The sequence below is a fragment of the Phyllostomus hastatus genome, unplaced genomic scaffold (assembly GCF_019186645.2).
Source record: "Phyllostomus hastatus isolate PE091 unplaced genomic scaffold, TTU_PhHast_1.1 phas_contig_16, whole genome shotgun sequence".
Taxonomy (NCBI): domain Eukaryota; kingdom Metazoa; phylum Chordata; class Mammalia; order Chiroptera; family Phyllostomidae; genus Phyllostomus; species Phyllostomus hastatus.
Genome location: NW_025333643.1, coordinates 25,038,318 through 25,057,478, shown reverse-complemented (window position 1 = coordinate 25,057,478; position 19,161 = coordinate 25,038,318). Strand labels below are relative to the sequence as shown.

At 36.6% G+C, this 19,161-nt stretch overlaps 1 protein-coding gene across 2 annotated transcripts in view; it reads right to left on the bottom strand.

The window, feature by feature from the left end:
* The window catches only part of TAFA1 (TAFA chemokine like family member 1), a 640,413-nt gene extending 625,655 nt beyond the window's left edge, over window positions 1–14,758 (bottom strand). For both annotated transcript variants that reach the window (XM_045832317.1, XM_045832318.1), the window contains exons 1-2: window positions 14,346–14,758; window positions 12,317–12,437 (exon numbers count right to left, since the gene is read on the bottom strand). In XM_045832317.1, coding sequence (XP_045688273.1) covers window positions 12,317–12,428 — 112 coding nt within the window. In that variant the 5' untranslated portion in view covers window positions 12,429–12,437; window positions 14,346–14,758. The remainder of the gene's footprint in view (window positions 1–12,316; window positions 12,438–14,345) is intronic.
* Window positions 14,759–19,161: the final 4,403 nt, after the last annotated feature.

The window sequence follows — 19,161 nt, the reverse complement described above, 5'->3', positions numbered from 1 at the left end:
ATGTGCCCAACATAGGAGCACCCAAATACATAAAGAAAATTTTGGAGGACTTCAAGAAATATAGTGACAACAACACAATTATATTAGGGGATTTTAACACCCCACTGTCAAAAATGGACAGATCTTCCAAACTAAATATGAACAAAGATATTGTGACATTGAAAAATGCCCTAGATGAAATGGACTTCACTGATATATATAGCCTTTTGCTCCAAAGAACGAAAATGCACATTCTTTTCAAATGCACATGGGACATTTTCAAAGAGAGACCACATGATGGAACACAAAACAAGCATCAACAAATTCAAGAAGATTGAAAACATATCAAAAAGTTTCTCCAAAAATAAGGGACTGCAACTGGAAAACAACCTCAAGGAAGAAAAAAAAAACACAAAACACTTAAAACCATGGAGATTGAATAGCATGCTATTCAACAATGAATGGGTGAAGAAAGATTAGGGAATAAATCAAATTGTTCCTGGGAACAAGTGAAAATGAACCCACAACAACCCCAAACTTATGGGACACAGTGAAGGCAGTCCTGAGAGGAAGTTGATAGCAATACAGGCCTAACTAAAAAAAAAATAGAAGCATTTCAAATAAACAAACTATCCCCATGCCTACAAGAACTAGAGGAAGAAAAACAGAGACAACCCAGAGCAAGTACAAGGAAGGAAATAACCAAGATCAGAGCACAATTAAAGGACATAGAAACTAAAATCACAATTCTAAGGATAAATGAATCCAGGAACTGGTTCTTTGAAAAGATAAACAAAATTGACAAGCCTTAAGCAAGCTCATCAAAAAAAAATGAGAAAGGACCCAAATAAACACAATCAGAAATGAAAGAGGAGAGATTAAAACTGATAGCATAGAAATACAAAGGATTGTAAGAAATTACTACAAACAACTATATAGCAAGAAATTTGAAAACCTAGGTGAAATGGACAAATTTCTAGAAATATATAGTCTTACAAAACTGAATGAAGAAGAAGCAGAAAGCCTGAACAGACCAATAACAGCAAAAGAAATTGAAGCAATAATAAGAAAACTCCCAATACACAAAAGCCTTGGACTGGATGGTTTCACAGGAGAATTCTACAAAGCATTTAAGAAAGAGCTAATATCTGTCCTTCACAGACTATTCCAAAGAATCCAAAATGATGAAACACTCCCAAACTCTTTTGATGAAGCCAACATCATCCTAATCCCCAAAACAGAAAAAGACAACAAAGAAAGAAAACTTCAGACCAATATAACTGATGAACATAGACACTGAAATCCTCAACAAAATATTGATAAACCATATCCAGCAACACATTAAAAAGATCGTACACCGTGACCACGTAGGATTCATCCCATGGGTGCAAGGATGGTACAATATTCACAAATCAATAAATTTAATACATCACATAAACAAAAGCAAAGACAAAAATCACATCACATCTATAGATGCAGACAAAGCATTTGATAAGGTACAGCACACATTTATGATAAAAACACTCAGCAAAGTAGGAATAGAGGGAATATTCTTCAACATAATAAAGGCCATATATGAGAGACCTACAGCCAACATCATACTCAATGGGCAAAAACTAAAATATTTCCCTCCTGGATCAAGAACAAGACAAGGTTGTCGACTTTTTCCACTTCTATTCAACATAGTATTGGAAGTCCTAGCCACAGCAATCAGACAAGAGAAAGTAAAAGGCATCCAAATTGGAAAGGAGGAAACAAAACTGTCATTGTTTGCTAATGACATGATAGTGTACATAAAAAATTTTATAGACTCAGCCAAAAAACATCAAACATCAGAAGCAGAAATCAGGAAAAAATCCCATTTGATATAGCAATATGAAAAATAAAATACCTAGGAATAAACCTAACCAAGGAGGTGAAACACCTGTGCTCAGAAAACTACAAAGCACTGAAGAAAAAAATCAAGGAAGACATAAACAAATGGAAACATATAGTGTGTTCATGGATTGGAAGAATTAACATCATTAAAACATCCATACTACCCAAAGCAGTTTATAGAGTCAATTCAATACCTATTAAAATACCAATGGCACATTTCACAGATATAAAACAAATACTTCAAAAATTTAGATGGGACCATAAACAACCCTGAATAGCTGCAGCAATTTTGAGAAAAAAGAGCAAAGTAGGAGGGATCACAATACCTGATACAAACAGTATTACAAGGCCACTGTACTCAAAACAGCCTGGTACTGGCATAAAAACAGACAAATAGAACAATGGAACAGAACAAAGAGCCCAGAAATAAACCCAAGTCTCTATGGTCAATTAATATTCAACAAAGGGAGCAGAAGCATAAGATGGAGTAAAAATATCCTCTTTAACAAATGATGTTGGGAAAGCTGGACAGATACATGCAAAAAAATGAAACTCGAGCACCAACTTACACCATACACAAAAATCAATCAAGGTGGATAAAAAACTTAAATATAAGTTGTGGCACCATTAAAATCCTAGAGGAGAACATAGGCAGGGAAATCTCAGATATTTCACGTAGCAACATTTTTACTGATATGTCCCTTAGAGCAAGGGACATAAAGGAAAGAATAAACAAATGGGATCTCATCAAAATCAAAAGCTTCTTCATGGCTAAAGAAAACAGTATTAAAATTAAAAGACAACTGACCATATGGGAAAACATATTTTCCAATGATACCTCAGATAATAGTTTGATTTCCAAAATATATAAAGAACTCACATGACTCCACTCCAGGAGGTCAAGAAACCCAATTAAAAAATGGGCAAAGGACTTGAACAGACACTTCTCCAAGGAGGACATACAGAGGGTCCAGAGACATATGAAAAGATGCTCAGTATCACTAGCTATCACAAAGATGCAAATTAAAACCACAGTGATATGCCACCTCACATCAGTCAGAATGGTCATAATAAACAAATCAACAAACAACAACTTTTGGAGAGGTTGCAGAGAAAAGGGAACTGTAATGCTCTGTTGGTTGGAATGCTGACTTGTGCAGCCACTGTGGAAAACAGTACGGAATTTCCTCAGAAAAATTAAAAATGGAACTACCTTTTGACCTGGCAATTCCACTGCTAGAATTATATCCTAAAAACCTTGAAACACCAATCCAAAAGAACCTACGCACTCCAATGTTCATAGCAACACAATTTACAATAGTCAAGTGCTGGAAGTAACCTAAGTGCCCATCAATCAATGAATGGATCAAAAAACTATGGTACATTTACAAATTGGATTTCTATGCATTGGAAAGAAAGAAGGAGCTCCTATTCTTTGCAACACCATGGATGGAACTGGAAAGCATTATACTAATTGATATAAGCCAGGCAGTGAAAGACAAATACCATGTGATCTCACCTTTAATAGGAACCTAATCAACAAAACAAACAAACAAGCAAAATATAACCAAATACACTGAAATAGAGAACAGGCTGACAGTGACCAGAGGGAAGAGGGGAGGGAATTTCAGGGGAAAAGGGTGATGGGTTTGCAGGAACTATTATAAAGGACACATAGACAATAATGGGGGGTGGGTGGAAACAGGAGGGAGGTTGGGAGGGTTGCAGTGGGGGAAAATGGCAGAAAAGTGTACTTGAACAACAACAAAAATAAAGAAAGCTCAGTTTTCCTTAGTTACATGACATTTCTGATAGAATCATGACTCAGTTGGTATACTAATAAGTAGACTGTACTTTCACATATAAAATGAATACAAATAGAGTCTTATTTGTATTCAAAAGGGCATAATTGGGCACAAATTACTTGCTCAAAAGAACAATGCCAAAAGAAATCCTTGTGTTTTAAAATATATTTGCAAACTACTACTGGACCTAAGACTAGATGTTGAGAATTTTAATAAAGTGTTAAGTTAAGGTTTTTATATAGGCACCACTATAACACCTGCTGCTTCCATCTGTTTTATTACATTTGCAGATTAATATTTTCCCCAAACCTTAATCTACAAGAAAATTAATTGATTTTTATTTAAGATTCAAATGTGACCTCTGTTTAGGCCGTTGGCTTCATTATATAAATGCTCACTGTTTATTAGACTTCCACTGATACCATGAGGCATCATACAAAAGTTTCAGAGACCCAGTGTTTTAGCATGTTGGGTATATCTCAGGCTAAGACTAAACCTTGGGCATAATTTTAAAGCAGGCCAAGACAGATACGCATAGGAATTCCTCTTTGGGCCTCAGTGCCTTCACCTCTCTCCACCCTGACTGCATACAAGGATTTGACAAATTCATTAGGAATCATAAAATGTTGGAGCTGAAAATAATCTTTTCTGAGGTCACCGACAGTTTTGTTTGCTCCACCTTTAAAAGATAAGTCCCTTATTTAAAAGACAAGGGAATTACATACAAAATTCTAGGTTGCCCACTTGCCTTAAAATATTGAATGTTCTGGTTACATTGAGCCCTTCTCAGCTGTAGCTAAGTATTTCTTGTGCCTTGGACATGCCCACATGCTCTTTAGTTGACACAGTACAGCATTCTGTAACCTCTGGTCCTTAGGCTGATTGAATCACTTTTGTTAACTACCAGGTCTTTGAAGGTATTTGGTTGTTCATCAATGAAATCATTCAAAAAGATTTAAATAGTTTTAGCAGAAGAATTTTCTAAATATACAAAGGTGATTTTAATCTTGCTCTATCAAATAAAGTCAACGAATCAGTTCATTGGGCAGCTTAAAACTTCATTATTTGGCAGGATATACCTTCCTTTTTGTGGAAGGCATGGCTCACCTACTTGAAACTGCAAGGCATGATGTGGAAATCATTGATTTCTTCTAATCCTCTTATCTGGAGCCTTGCAACCTACTCCCCAGGTAAGATCCTGAGAGCTCCAGCATCTACTCCTTACTCTGATGCTCTCTATTCATAAGCATTAGACTTAAAAAAGGCTTCATGTGCTGCTGGCCTGCCAGTATTGTCATTTTTAAAGGGTGTACAATTCTTGCTAGTTGATCAGAAAACATTCATTGAACACATACACAATATTTATTCAGTGGGACAAAGGACCCGCTGGCCTGCTGATCCTATCCCCAGGTATGCTGTCAATTTCAAGAGCTTCAAAGTGCTTCCCTGCCCCCCACTGTGTGGTGGCTCATCTACATCTGGACCCTAGCATTGTCTTCACTTCAGAGCACATGACTGTCAGCCCATTCTTCACCCACACAAATGGATATCAGAAAAATCTCATGGATGTATACATAGGATTTATTCTTAGCTTGGATTTAATCTTGAGTAAAATGAAGCATGCCTAGAAGAGGAGGTCCAAGAAGGTGTAATAAAGATGAATAAAGCTTATTGCACCAGCAGAACAATGGCTTTGGGCACAGACATAGCCAGGAGCCAAACGCAGAAGAGGTCTTTCTCCCTTCTACATTTGGCAAGTATTGGTTTGGCCCCTTCCTTACATGGATGAAGAATCTGCTTCACAAATCAGCAGATGCATCAGCATATCGCTCCATCTTCTGAGAGAAAGTCACTGTGATAATATCACTTCTCTTTTCTTTCTCTGCAACTTTATTGCATAAAGACATAGAAGGTGGAAGATACAGTGGGCCAAGAAAGTGCTTAAGTGCTTTGAGGACATTATCTTTTGAGAATTCAAATAGTTTACATAAATTATTACAAAAATGAATCATCTTCTCTTTACCCCAAAGAAATGAAAAATGCTTGTCTAGTATTGTTTTCCTACCACTACAAAGATAAATGAATTTTTTATATCAAAAGATTTGAAAGCAAAAGGCCTTTCCCTATTTGCTACATGAATTTTCTTTTCATTCCCTCAAGGCCAAACCTATAATACTTTTAAACCTCTAGGAAAAATAAAGTCATGCTGTGACTGAGAACCACAGGGATCTAATTTTTTACTACATTTGTAAGTATATTCTTTGGATTATTTTGATTAATGTAGTAGTTGGAAAATAATGAATAAAGTCAAATTATGTACCCAAAGATATTGCACAGATACATAAAAGTTATACTGATGATTTAATGTTTACATCACTCTTCATCTGAGGTATCTTCTAATTATAAACAATGCAAGCAGTTTCATATGCATCCATCTGCACACACACACTCACACAGAGGTAGTAACAAACAAAGAAGAGTTTAAAATTTTACCAGAACAGCCATTCCTTCTTTCCTTAATTATTTCACATATATTTCCTGAGTGCCTATTATATGTCAAGTTCCTCACCAGAAATAAAAGATATAAAGATGAATAGCACAAGATTCAGGAATCACCTTGGCCCACCCTTCTCAAACATATGTTATATTAATAGGCACTGTCAATGTTGACCAAATTTTCAAAAAATGTTTGGAAATTGAGGTTAAATACAATCAGTGTTTGTATCCGCAAATCCTTCCAGAACTTCCATATACTCAACATGCACTGCACATCTCTGAGGCCACACCATGCAGTGAGTGTTACCCCAACAGCTTCTTGCCAAAGAGTGTCTTGAGGGGACTGTGTTTTGTGAATTGGGAAATGCTAGTCTAGACACTTAATTAAATATTGAATACTGAAAGCTCTTAGGAAGAAAAGGGCTTTATGATATTTTCCTACCTATACTTCATTCTTGTTCCTTAAACAGGAAATAATGTTTGATATATTTCTAATTTTACCAGAAAACTCTCTGTAGGTAATATTTTAAGTTTTTTATTAAGAAGCAATATAGTCTCATACTGAAAACAAATATAAAAATAAAGAATTATAGGAAAAACTCTAAATTAGTTGAGCTTTCCACTATAGTGAACTCACACTGTATAAAGAATGTTAATATTTTTCCTGATATTTTTATGCATGTGCAAATATTTTTCCTCCAGAATTGTTTTGAAGTTGAGTATTCTGTTTCTTGTTGTCTTCACTCAGCAGTAGATCATGGGCATTTTTACACACAGGTGCACATGGATATTTTTGCACACAAATGCACACCAGAATGCATAGTTGTACTCTGACTCCAGGATGAGGTCAATATTATCAATCAGATGATCAATGGATTATCACTAACATCAGTTTACACCAAATAACAGACTGTCTGTTCTAATCTTTACACCAATTCACTACACTTAGCAATCTAATACTAGTACAAATTTTTGAAAAGCCAATATGTAACATCCATCATTCTCAGTATTTTCCTTCCTTCCTTCCTTCCTTCCTTCCTTCTTTCCTTCCTTCCTTCCTTCCTTCCTTCTTTCCTTCCTTCCTTCCTTCCTTCTTTCTTTTTTTCTTTCTTTCTTTCTCTCTTTTTCTTTCTTTCTTTCTTTCTTTTATTTCTTCTTTTTTCCCCTTCCTTTCCTCCCTTCCTTCCTTCCTTCCTTCTCCTCACCTGAGCACATTTTTTCATTTGCTTTTAGAAACAGAGTAAGGGAGAGAGAAAAAAATCGATGGTTGCCTTCCATACACACCCTAATGGGGAATTGTATGTTCCTGGACTGGGGATCAAACTTTCCACTTCTCAGTTATGGGACAATGCTCCAGCCAACTGAGCCACACCAGCCATGGCACTACTACTTTTATATTATGATTATAAAATAATTCTTTATTATATTGTACCCTGGTATTCTAATGCATGGGCCTTCAGCAGCTTTAAATACAGTAATATGGAACAATAAAGTAAAAATAAAGCATATAAGAATGTTTTTTAATATTTTAATTAAAATGTACTTTATAATGAATGGTAATGTTCAGTATGTACTAATTGTCATAAATAAATAACTCTAAATATATAGTTTGCTTAATATAGTTTTAAATCATGCCAAGTATAAATTATATAGATGATTCTATTCAAAATAATCTTTTTATATAAAATTTTCCTACATTCCTGTCAATAAAATAGCAGTGACTGCAAAATAAATGATTCATTAGGCACTTATAACTTCTTGTCTCATGCAATTTATCTATATAGTTTTAAATTACTAGAGACTCTCAATGATCTTTTTTCATTAAAGCATTTCAAAATTATTCATATTTTATTAAGTTTCAAGGACAACCCCTCTAACATACCCTCATATACCCTCACACTTGAAATTAAGTAACCATTTAAATTACTGTCATGATTCATATATTCAACAGGGGGAAAAACTGATACTAAATTAGAAAGTTACATTTGACAAACCATTTACCCATTTTTATCTGTTGTCCAATAACTGGTGATTATAAGGAATTGAAGCTATTTTAACTACTTGAACAATGGAACACCATTTTTGAGATTTCATTGTTTAGTCTCTTTTTAAATGAAGTGCTCTCCTTATGCTATATTGTATATTTAAAATAGCATGATTGCTCTTCAAGTTGCTACAGTAATTTCTTACATCATTCCCAAAATAAAAAACTTGATTTAGCCAAATATTAAATTACTGAAATTACAAATCTGTTAATCTGTAGCACATTTTACTCATTTATGTAATTTTAAAATTCACTTTCATTTGTTTGACTGTTTTAATCTTCCTTAACCACTGAGTAACTGAAAATAAATTGTGCATTCCTAATTATGTAAATATGAAGAATAGGAAGTACTTAGGGGCTGCAGGGGAATACATTAAAACCAGTCAGCTTTCTAGTTAATATATTCTCATTCTGTCTGTGTACAAACCCACTGCACTGAGAAGACAGATCCATAGATTCATGGCCTCAAGAAAGCACTGTCCTGATTTTATTTTGACAGCAGGAATTGGCCCAAACCTCTAACCATTTCCTCCAAAGGACCGTGGCTGAATGGTGTCATCCATGTGCAGCACAATCTGATCGAGGGGAGCATCGTTTTAGTGCAGTGGATTATTTCTGGAGAGACTGAAATTGGCTGCTTGGGATCATAGAACCATCAATCTCATTGTGCAGGGGATGGTGAAGCTGCCTGTAAGAGGCTGTAAGAGGGGCCAGCCATTCCTAAGAAGGTAAAGAGGCAGCTGGAAAGCCTTCACTCCCCCTCCATCAAGGCTGTGAGTGAAAGATTTGTCATTTTCACAATTCCTGGGTATTTGGCATGCATATGGTGTCTGCTTGCTCCTGGTCTGTGAAAGAGGCGATTTTTCAAGCTTACACAAATGTGGTGAAGCTCAGGGTCTGCTGGTGTCTCATTTTTCCTCATCATGTCACTTGTTTTAACTTATTTGAGAAAATGAGATTATTTTTCCCTTTTGCTCATTTAGCTATCTATTATTTATTTATTTGCTCATTTAGAGGTGGATTGTCACAGAGAACTGGCCCTGGTTTCTCTCTTGTTTTCATACACATTTCATTAGTGTCCCTGAAGATTTAAGACCCGCAAAAGGGAAACACCCCAACTCTCATCCAAAAAAGCACAGATTTACTCTTAAAATCAAAATAGAAGACTGAATTAAAGAAGATTGTATTTCTGACTGAAGTAATCTAGAATATGGCTACATCCAAGATCTATTGCCTTAATCTTTCCAGCTATTCTTGAAAACCCAAAAGTTGAATAAGCATATTAAATGAATTGAGCTATCAGTTTCATATCACTTTAATTTTTCTGTATCTAGAAAGGAGTAGTTATATTTTCTTGAATTTATCAATGAATCTTAAATCAGTCCCAAATGCGTAAACATTTGGGGTTGAAATTGGTTTTGGTGCTAATTTCCTGGGGTATTTGAAGTACAGATTGACATAACAACATGCATTGGTGATAATAAGCAATTTCTAAGGAAAGAGAACAAGAAAACAAATACTGAGTTTAATTTCAGTCAGAACCTAGTGGTGTGTTTCTGAGTTTCAAGTTATAAAATTTTGATTATAAGCCCATAAAGACATGAGTTTACTTATTATAAGTAGCATAGCCATAACCTCTCACCAAAAAACTCATATATTAACTGATTAATAGAGATAGTTTATGTGAAAGCTCATTGCACACTGTACTGTTTTTCATCACTGCATGCACAGAGTATGAAATAAGACACAATTGCATTTGGTGATATATTCCAGCCAGGTCCCATTAGTTAAAAAGCAACAGCAAGAGTAAAATCAAAATTTTTGTTTTATGTAAATGGACTATTAGCTGTACAGCTAATATGTCTGTTTTTGCTCTATTAAATGGGATAATGTTAATAATTCTGATATTTGTGAAGAACTTTACAGTTTACAAAGCACTTTCAAGATTATTCCATTTAAACCCCACAACATCCCTAAAGGGGAAATTGAGTTCAGAGTAGAAAAGTGACTTGCCTAAGGTCGTGTTACTAATGTTACTTGACAGAGATGATGGCCAGTCCTGGGCTCTGCCATCACCACTTGCCACTACTCACCATTTCTGCCAGGACTACCTTTCAGAACAGGTTTGCACTTCAAATGAGTTCACTTATTGACATAACTTGAAAGTTTTCACAAATTATGCCAAGAGGCTCCCAATTCCTTGGAAAGGCTACTTGGCATGATCATTTTCTGCACTGAGAGACTTTAGGGTATATCCTCTTTTTGAAGCAGGCTCTAGAGGTGAAATCAGACTGATCTGACCTCCAATGGCAGTCATTGGCTGTGTAGTCTCATACAAATCACCCACACCCTCAGAACTTCAGTTTCCAAGGCAAAAGTAGACAGGCTGGAGGGGTAGGGTAGTGGGGAGAGATTACACCTAAAAGATCAAGCCAAACAATGGGAATTGACTTAAGCATATCTGAAGCGCTATAGTTTTTGTTATGTCCTCTTATTGTTAAGAATTACAATTAAGTAGATTGCCCGCGTTATTTGTGTGACTCGGTAACAAGTCAAAGACATTTTTGACAGAACATATTGGTGATTGACTGTGGGAGGTAACGTGGGGGTTTCCAGACTCAAGTTTGCTGTTCCTCCACCTTAGCACTGAAGCCTAGGCACCCGGCAGTGCCCATTCTGGGCTCAGGACACATGCAACAGAAATGCCAATGCGCCGAGCAACACAGCACTTTCCAGGCCCACCTGCAGGGGCACCAGCGCCCACTCGCCTTTCCTCTCCCATCCAGGGCTTCAGAAGTGAGGTTGGCAGGTGCCCAGAGGCAGGCTTCGCCTCAGCCCAGTCTCAGGCCTCCCCCAACCCTTGTCCCAACGCGACCCTGGCTCCAGCACTGGGGCTGGCGCGCGGGTGTTCCCTGGCCTTCGCCCTCGCTCTTTTCATCCTGTGGAGCCTGAAAGCAGATCAGCGGGAGGCTGCAGGAAGCCCTCCGGCAGGTGTTGCTGGAGGACTGTGGAGGAGCCCAGGCTCCCTGGGCCAGCTTCGAGCTTGGGAAAGGCAGAAGCTTGTACTCCGGACAACGTAAGCCGCCCCAGGAAGCCTGGCGGTGGCGAGGAGGCCAGGACGGGATTTGGAGAGGGGATCGAAGACTGGGAGCATTTGAGCACAGAGGATCGGGAGCTTGGGCGCGCAACTAGTCCCCAGAGCTCAGATCTGGCAAGAGCGGGGGTGGGGTACGGCGGAGTGAAACTGGAGGATGGAGTAAATTGATGAAAAGATGAAGCTAAACAGAAAATGGAATGAAATCTTTCCGAGAACCTGCTTTGGTAACAATCGAGCTGGGGGTAGGAATGAGAAAACTGGAGAGTCAAAGGAGAAGAGAAAAATCCAGATTTAAGAGCAAAGCCATGAAACGGTAAAAAAAAATACTTTGAACAGAAATAACTAGAAAGCAAAATGCTTCTGGAACGCAAAATTAACATAGAAAAAATACATTTTGTGTGTGTGTGTGTGTGTGTGTGTGTGTGTGTGTGTAAAGAGAACTTATCCCTGAAACAGATAAGGGAGAGCAAAGCCACGAAGCATATTGGAAGAACAGAATGTGAAGAAAGGGAGAAAAGAAAGAAGACAAATTAATACCAGACAAGAAATAGTAAGTTGATTTTTAATTTCTTTTTCATTGACAAATTACTTCCAAAGTCAATTTTGGCACTAATGTTCCTACAAAATCCTTGGCCACATACACCCTGAGATTATAGATATTTACTAGATAAAAATGCATCCCAAGAATACACACACATTATTTTATCAGTTGCAAAGATCATATTGAATCCTTAAGTCTTGAAAATTATCCCACCTTTTACAGAATATTTCACTTTTGGCCAAAATATCCAAAAAACAAAAAACTCTTACTTTTTAGTTGTGTATGGGGAAACTCTTACAGAAAACCCAAGTCAGTTTAGTAACCCCTTTTTTCCCAAAGCATCCAGCCAACAATATGTCTTGGAATTCAGAAGCAAGCTGACCAAACTATAGCACTTTCTGTCACTTGCAGTCAACCATCTGTTAAGGAGAGAGTGGTGAGACTGGAGGCTGCAGTGGAACCAGTGCCCGGCTTACCTGGTCTGTGCAGGTGGTACTGCTGAAAAGTGTGCTGAAGGGCTCCATGGCAGAGCAGCATTGCACAAGCACTTATCCACAAATACAGGACCCAGGACATTGCAGAGACCATTGCTATTCTCTAAAGGGAACATTAGACAGGAAAGATTAGCCCCAGCTTCAAGCCCCAAGCTCAGTCAATTCTACTGATAAGGAAAAGGGGATCTCAGACATCATGTCCCTTTGCTATTAGAAACAATGACCCAGCAGAGGTCATGTCATGAAGTGGGATTGAGGAAAACACTCTCAGAAGACCACAATTTCATTTTTTAAAATCCTTGGAGCTTGCTTCTGCAACAAACTCCAAGGACTGCCAAAATAAGAAAAGTTAGTCTATCATTTAGGCCGTTTAAAACATAGTATCCTAACTAAACATCCTGTTCTAAGCAATGATCTTTAAGTTATAGTTATTCCAGGCATTGAAAAGCTACATACACTGTTCATTCTGACTTCATTGCAAGTCTGACATAAGCCTGAAAGGAAAGAGTGGATTCTTTTTTTTTTAATTCTACAGTCATGAATTTTTAATCACTATTCTATCTTCTAAACTAAGTAATCATTTCTCAGAGGCATGTTGTAATCTCCTGTTACAATCAGTCTTTCTGGCTGGACTTAAAATCAGAAGGAATTGTCTTCAGCCAGAATGAGTTTCAGATGCAAAATTTATGGTTCTGTCATAGAGCAAGCCATAATTTACAATATTGCTTTGCCTGCTAAGAGTCCATTGTGGCATTTGTTGTATAGTACTGATGAATATGTATATGCAGGTGGTATATATATTTATAGATGAACATACACCTTTTCACAGGCACTGAAACTTTGACAGTCTTATCTGCAACTGTAATGATCTTAGAGCTACAAAGGCTCAGCTGCACTATATATTGTCCAATTTCTCAAACAGCACCTTATGCTGCATTTCATATCACCAAATTAATCAACTTGAAACTCAGTCAGTGATATAGAAGCATTTTCTATACAAGAATCCAGTTAACTATATGCTTTTCTCTTAGATGGGGAGAGCTTTGGAGTCAAGGTTGTCTCTTCTTTTTTTTCCCCACTGCCAAATGCACTTGAATTATTTCAGCTATACATTTAAAATCTGCTAGTGACCTCCCATTGTGGCTTCTTTATTCATAGAAATGGTACTCTTTCAAAAACTGTAATGTTCAGAAAGCAAAAATATATTTATATATGTGTGTGTGTGTGTGCACACAGGCATAATGCAAGATAACTTAATGGGTTTTAGGAGAGAGAAGTTGTCTTTAAGAAGGGTTTTAGGACTATAACAGACAAATGGTGACAATCATAATTAAGTGCAAAGTAGGAAACATTATTTTCAACAGCATGGTACTTTTCATGCCCCAGTGCGATTCAGAAGGACCATTCACTTTATAATTAGTTTCACTGCATACTGTTTACTTTCGTGTGTAACAGATTTAGCTTCATTGTCTTCAGAACTATCAGTGTAGCAGAGATGCATTCTGTTCAGTAGATAAATAGCAACTCCCCTTCTGTGAATCCTGAATGAATGCATTTTGGGGCCTTTCAAAATACCCTGAAAATTACAGAAAGGCAAAAGAGAGGTGACTGTGGAATGCACTGATTGCTTATGAATTTCAGTTAAAATGCATTAGGAATTAATCTAAACTTGAAAAAAAACCCTGCCACAATCAAAACTTAACAGTTTTTCAGTACCTGCTTTCTTTTGCTTATTTTATCACCCACGTGATCTTAGCACTCAAAAAGATCACTGCAACTTGACCTATGCAGGATTTCACTTTTTTTCATTTAACTTTCTTTAATTCTCAGCATAACTTCCAAGCTTCCTGCATATTGCTCCCATTGCTCTCTCTCTTACCAAGAGGTTGTACTTATGTTAGTAAGTGTTTTCCCCCAAATAATGCATCCATCCTTACATAGTTATCTAGAGATGCTGAATAGGTTACCAATTTGCTTTCTGTATCTTAAATCCTTAAAAAAAGCTTCTTACCTGAAAAATCCAGCCAAGAGCAGAGTACTCTATTAGTGTTCATTGGTTAGCTCTAACACTTTCTAAAATCCATCTGTGCCACAATTCAAGATTTTTTTAAAGAAAGCTTCCCAATAATCTTCTTTATCAGGATTGAAAAATGTTTTCCTCTTCCGATGCTATTTCCACAATAAAAGAGACATTGGGTTCATTCAGACTGTATTGTCAAAAAAGGAGTCACGGTTTGAGGGGTGGAAACCTTGTCATTTTCACCTTTAAATCATCCCCTGGCATCGCCTCTGCCTGATGAGACCTTTGAAGTGATGATGAGATAATGTGCAGTTTCCTGATGAGAATCAGTTTATAGTTAATGATGGACTATCCCCTCTCCAATGCATTCGGGGCAGAGTAAGGCAGCAAAATGTAGGAGCTGGGCAGCTATACAGTGCTGTAAGTAGCAGCAGTCTGTTTCAATGCATCCCTTCCTTCTCCGTAAAGTATCACATGTCTTAAAGTGACATTACCCTTATTACAGCTACAGTGAATTGGAGCACCTGCCCACAAACTCTTCCAGAACTCAAGCAGCCTGATAATACTCATATGCCCAAACAGTAAGGAGGGAAGGAGAAACAAAAGAAAAAAAAACATTCTGCAAAATATTGTTGGTGTTAATGGGCATTAAACTTCTAACAATAAATGGGAAAGTGAACTATAAGCCATTTCTAACCTCGTAATGTTCTTATAACCAGTAAGTTAACCAAAAATATTGTTAGGTTTATATAAATTTAAGTCTCTCAATTGTTTTGACAGCTAAATCTGGGAATATGGTGCATCTGTAATACAATATACATGTTTATATGCATAAGCCCAATAAAAACCCGAGGCTTTTAAAAAAACATTTTTAAATAAATAGAAATGTCATTTTTAGCATTGAAACTGGGTTTCAACAAAGAAATATGCTGAAGGGATTTTTAAAAAATTTTTCTTTTCCTCAAATAACATGCTGGGGTAAGGAGAGGAAACACTCAAAACTTCAATATTTTGTTTCTAGTACTACGGTTTGAACACTTTCTTCTTTAGAAATGTAGTGCATTTGAATTGTACCTAAACATCAACAACGCATATAAGGTGACCTAGTTGTCATGTATATATTGCACTAGCAATGATTATCAGAAATACTCATTCAGTTTTTTCATGAATCACTTACAAAGCACCTACTATGCATTAGATGCATGGGACAAGGCAGAGAACAAGATGAATGTGTCTCCATGGTCATAGATTATACTGTCTAGTCTTTGATATTGTTTTCAAAATCAAGTTAGTTCTTATAATTTTCCTTCCTCAAAATGCTTCAATCTTTTGAAATGCTTCAGAATATTATCTTGCTTTTTGCAGGCCTTATAAAGAAAGTCTGATGCCTCAGTGCATCTTGGGGAGCCATTCTCTTCCTGATGTTACACAGAAAGAGTGAATGACAGACCTTTCAGACTCATCAGTCTTTTCCACTGATCATTCACATTGAACAAAGCACACATAATAGCTCTTTGTAACCTAACAACTATTTAGTAAAACTTACCAATAAACATATTTCAAGATAACAGTAAATACTAATCTTACAGTTGAAAATAAGCCAGAAACACCAGAGTTTTATATATATATATATATAAAGTTGACACAGACTATGCAATATCAAAATAATAACAGCAGTAGCAGCAGCTAGTGCTTATTAAGCCTTCCCCATGTGCTGGCACTACTCTACAGTATGTTTCTTATAAGGTAACTAAATCCTTTTTACTAAGCCAATTATTAACCCAATCTACTAACCCCAGATACATATTATTACCTCCATTTCATGAATGGTGAACCTGAGATAGGACAGGGTAATATACCTGGTAAAAATATAGTAGGTTTCAAACCCCTATTATCTGGCTTAGAAGCCCATCTCCCTCTCCCTCTCCCTCTCTCTCTCTCTCTCTCTCTCTGATTTTTAGAGAGAGGGAAAGGGAAAGAGAAAGAGAGAAACATCAATGTAAGAGAAAAACATTGATTGGCTGCCTTTTGTACATGCCCCTAGTATGGTCTGAACCCGCAACCCAGGCATGTGCCCTGACCAGGAATCAAATCAGTAACCTTTTTGTTTGAAGGTGGATGCCCAAACAACTTTGCCATACTGGCCAAGGCAGGAACCCATTTCTTAAATACTGGGATAAAACACTTAATGGAAAAAACCAACCCCCAAAGTTAACCATTACATTTTCTTATATTTTTAACATTAAGACAGTCTAAAAAAAACCTGTTCACTAATTTAAGAGGCAAATATTGAGTCCATTCCAGGCATTTGGAAAATAGAAGTGTGGAGACTGGTTTTTGACCTATGATTGTTTTTGGTTTTGTTTTTGCTATGCTAATGTATTGAAGTGAGAAGAAAGTTTATATTTGCCAATGAAGACAACCATTTTGAAAATCTAACTATCATTTTCTTAATTTCTTGAGATTTAGTTAAGACCCAACATAGTTACTTATCAAGAATTCAACTCAATTTAACAATCTTGAAGCAAGTTCTACGCATTATGTTCAAGGCACTCAGGAATTGTTAAAAATAGTTTAAAAAAACTGGAAGAAAGAGTTGCCCTTGCACTAAGGTTTTGTGAGTTTTTGTGTATGCATATATGTATGTATATAATAAAACAAAAATATCAACAGTTACATTTTTCTATTAAATATCTTGTAGCTGATTGTATTACAGCCAATTATCATTTGTCCTAATAATACATATTGATATTTAAGGCAATTCAGTCCATTCTCCGAACTGAAAGTGAAATTACTTTCTTACCTTTTGAAAGGAAGTTTGGGTCTTTCTACCTTTTGGTAACTGTAGAATTGCACTTCTTGATCACATTATGGTTGGGTGGGCCATCAACTTCCGGCCAGTGAAGTATTGGCAGAACTGATGGTACTGCCTTCAGGCTGGAGCAACATGTTCCACATCTCTTTTGCCTTTGGAACAGGGACGAGCTGCACTCTCAGCCTGGCTTGGTGAATGCAAAGAGCAGAGTCCCCCATTTCCTGTACTAACCCAAAATGGATGTACATAATGAATGAGAAATAGTTTGGTTTTTAAGCAATTGAGACTTAGAGGCTATTTGTTATTACAGAATAACCAAGTCTATTCTGACTAATGAAGAGTTTGACCTGTATTATTCACATATTAAACAATTTTTTATACTCAATCCACTGTTCTAAGGACTGAGGAGATATAACACTATGTACATCATACCAAGTTTCTACCTTCTCAGAGCCTTCTGCAATAGAAATCCATTGGAGATTTTTGATTAGAGCAGTGAGAAATCCAAAACATTGATATTGCAGCTGGAATGAATACCTTAGGGTCCTTATAAGCTGGGAGTTATAAGCTGATCACTTTTGTTGGTCATGATCTGCTCTCCTCAGCCATTTTGTTATATAACACAATATATCAAAAGGCAAATGACCAGAGCACCATTATTTTAGCCCCCTAGTTTCATGAATTTGAGATACCCTTTGGAGGTGGGTGTTCCAACCAGACCAAACCCCTAAAGGTATACCTTTTAAATAGAGTATCTGTGTAAATGCACATGTGTGCAAGCAAAAAAACTCCCACAAAATCCTAATAACCAGAACCCATATTTATTCATAAGAAATGCCCAGTGAAAATAATAGGGGTGAAAGATGAGATAATCATCATACTTAAATAACCAAGTATATTCAGCAAGTTACCCTGCATAATAAAAGGCAGAAGAATAAAGAATGGGGGATCGAGTATGTAATAAGGTGGAAGCTTAGAGGGAAGAAAAAATGATGGGGAGCAGAGAGGCAGACACAGAGAGAAACACATTAGAGGTTCAGGAAAATAAGCACTGAGGACAGGAGTTTCCAGTGGGGATTTCCTGGGAGAAAAAAAATATCCTGTGGAGTATGACTCCTCCCTGTGTATCTTCAAATAATTAGGAAAATCTTTTTAAAATGTTCTTATATACTTTGTAGTATTGTTACTGGGGAAACCCATTGGAGGGCCTGAATTCTGCATTAAAGCCCAAAGTACCACCATAAACCCCTCATTCCCCTGATTGCCATACTTTGCATTCCTTGGCATCTTTAGTTCAGGAACAATCCACTAATAATTTAGCTAATTTTAATTCACAACTCTGCAGAAAAAAAAATGAAACATGCATGATTTTATTTCTGTGCATATTTCTAATTTGAAAAACAACTAAAGCAATTTAAGTAAATTACATCTGGACTGAGAAACATGCCAACTATCAGTCTCATGAAAACTAAAGTGGCTTAAGTACACACCATTTAAACCAATTCTAAGTATTTCTTGAAATAACACATTTTGGTTGTGATTTCACAACCCTGATTTTTTTTATTGTTCATTTAAATTGGCTAATGGAAATGGAGGCATGTGTGAAAGGATCATGGTCATGGCACCTTATCTCTGATCTATATACCTTCAGGAGCACTGAAGCCCAAGTTCTGTTTTGTGCAGTAACTGGGCTATTGATCATTTGATTGATAATATGAATTTTAAACCCCTGGTCATGAGATAGCAAAAGACCTTTTCTCTTAGCTAAGTAATAATGTTAGCATATGGTTTGCCCATAGTCCAGCTGCATAAATCATTTATGTTATATCACTTTTTTCCTATAACTCATCTGAGATATTCTCATTTATCACAGAGTCTTACCTAATATGTGCCCCACATCAGATACACACCGACATCCCTAGTTTGTCAGTCTTACTTTTGGGACCTAAATAAAGTATACATACTTGCTTTACTTACTTCCTTGCTCTGTAA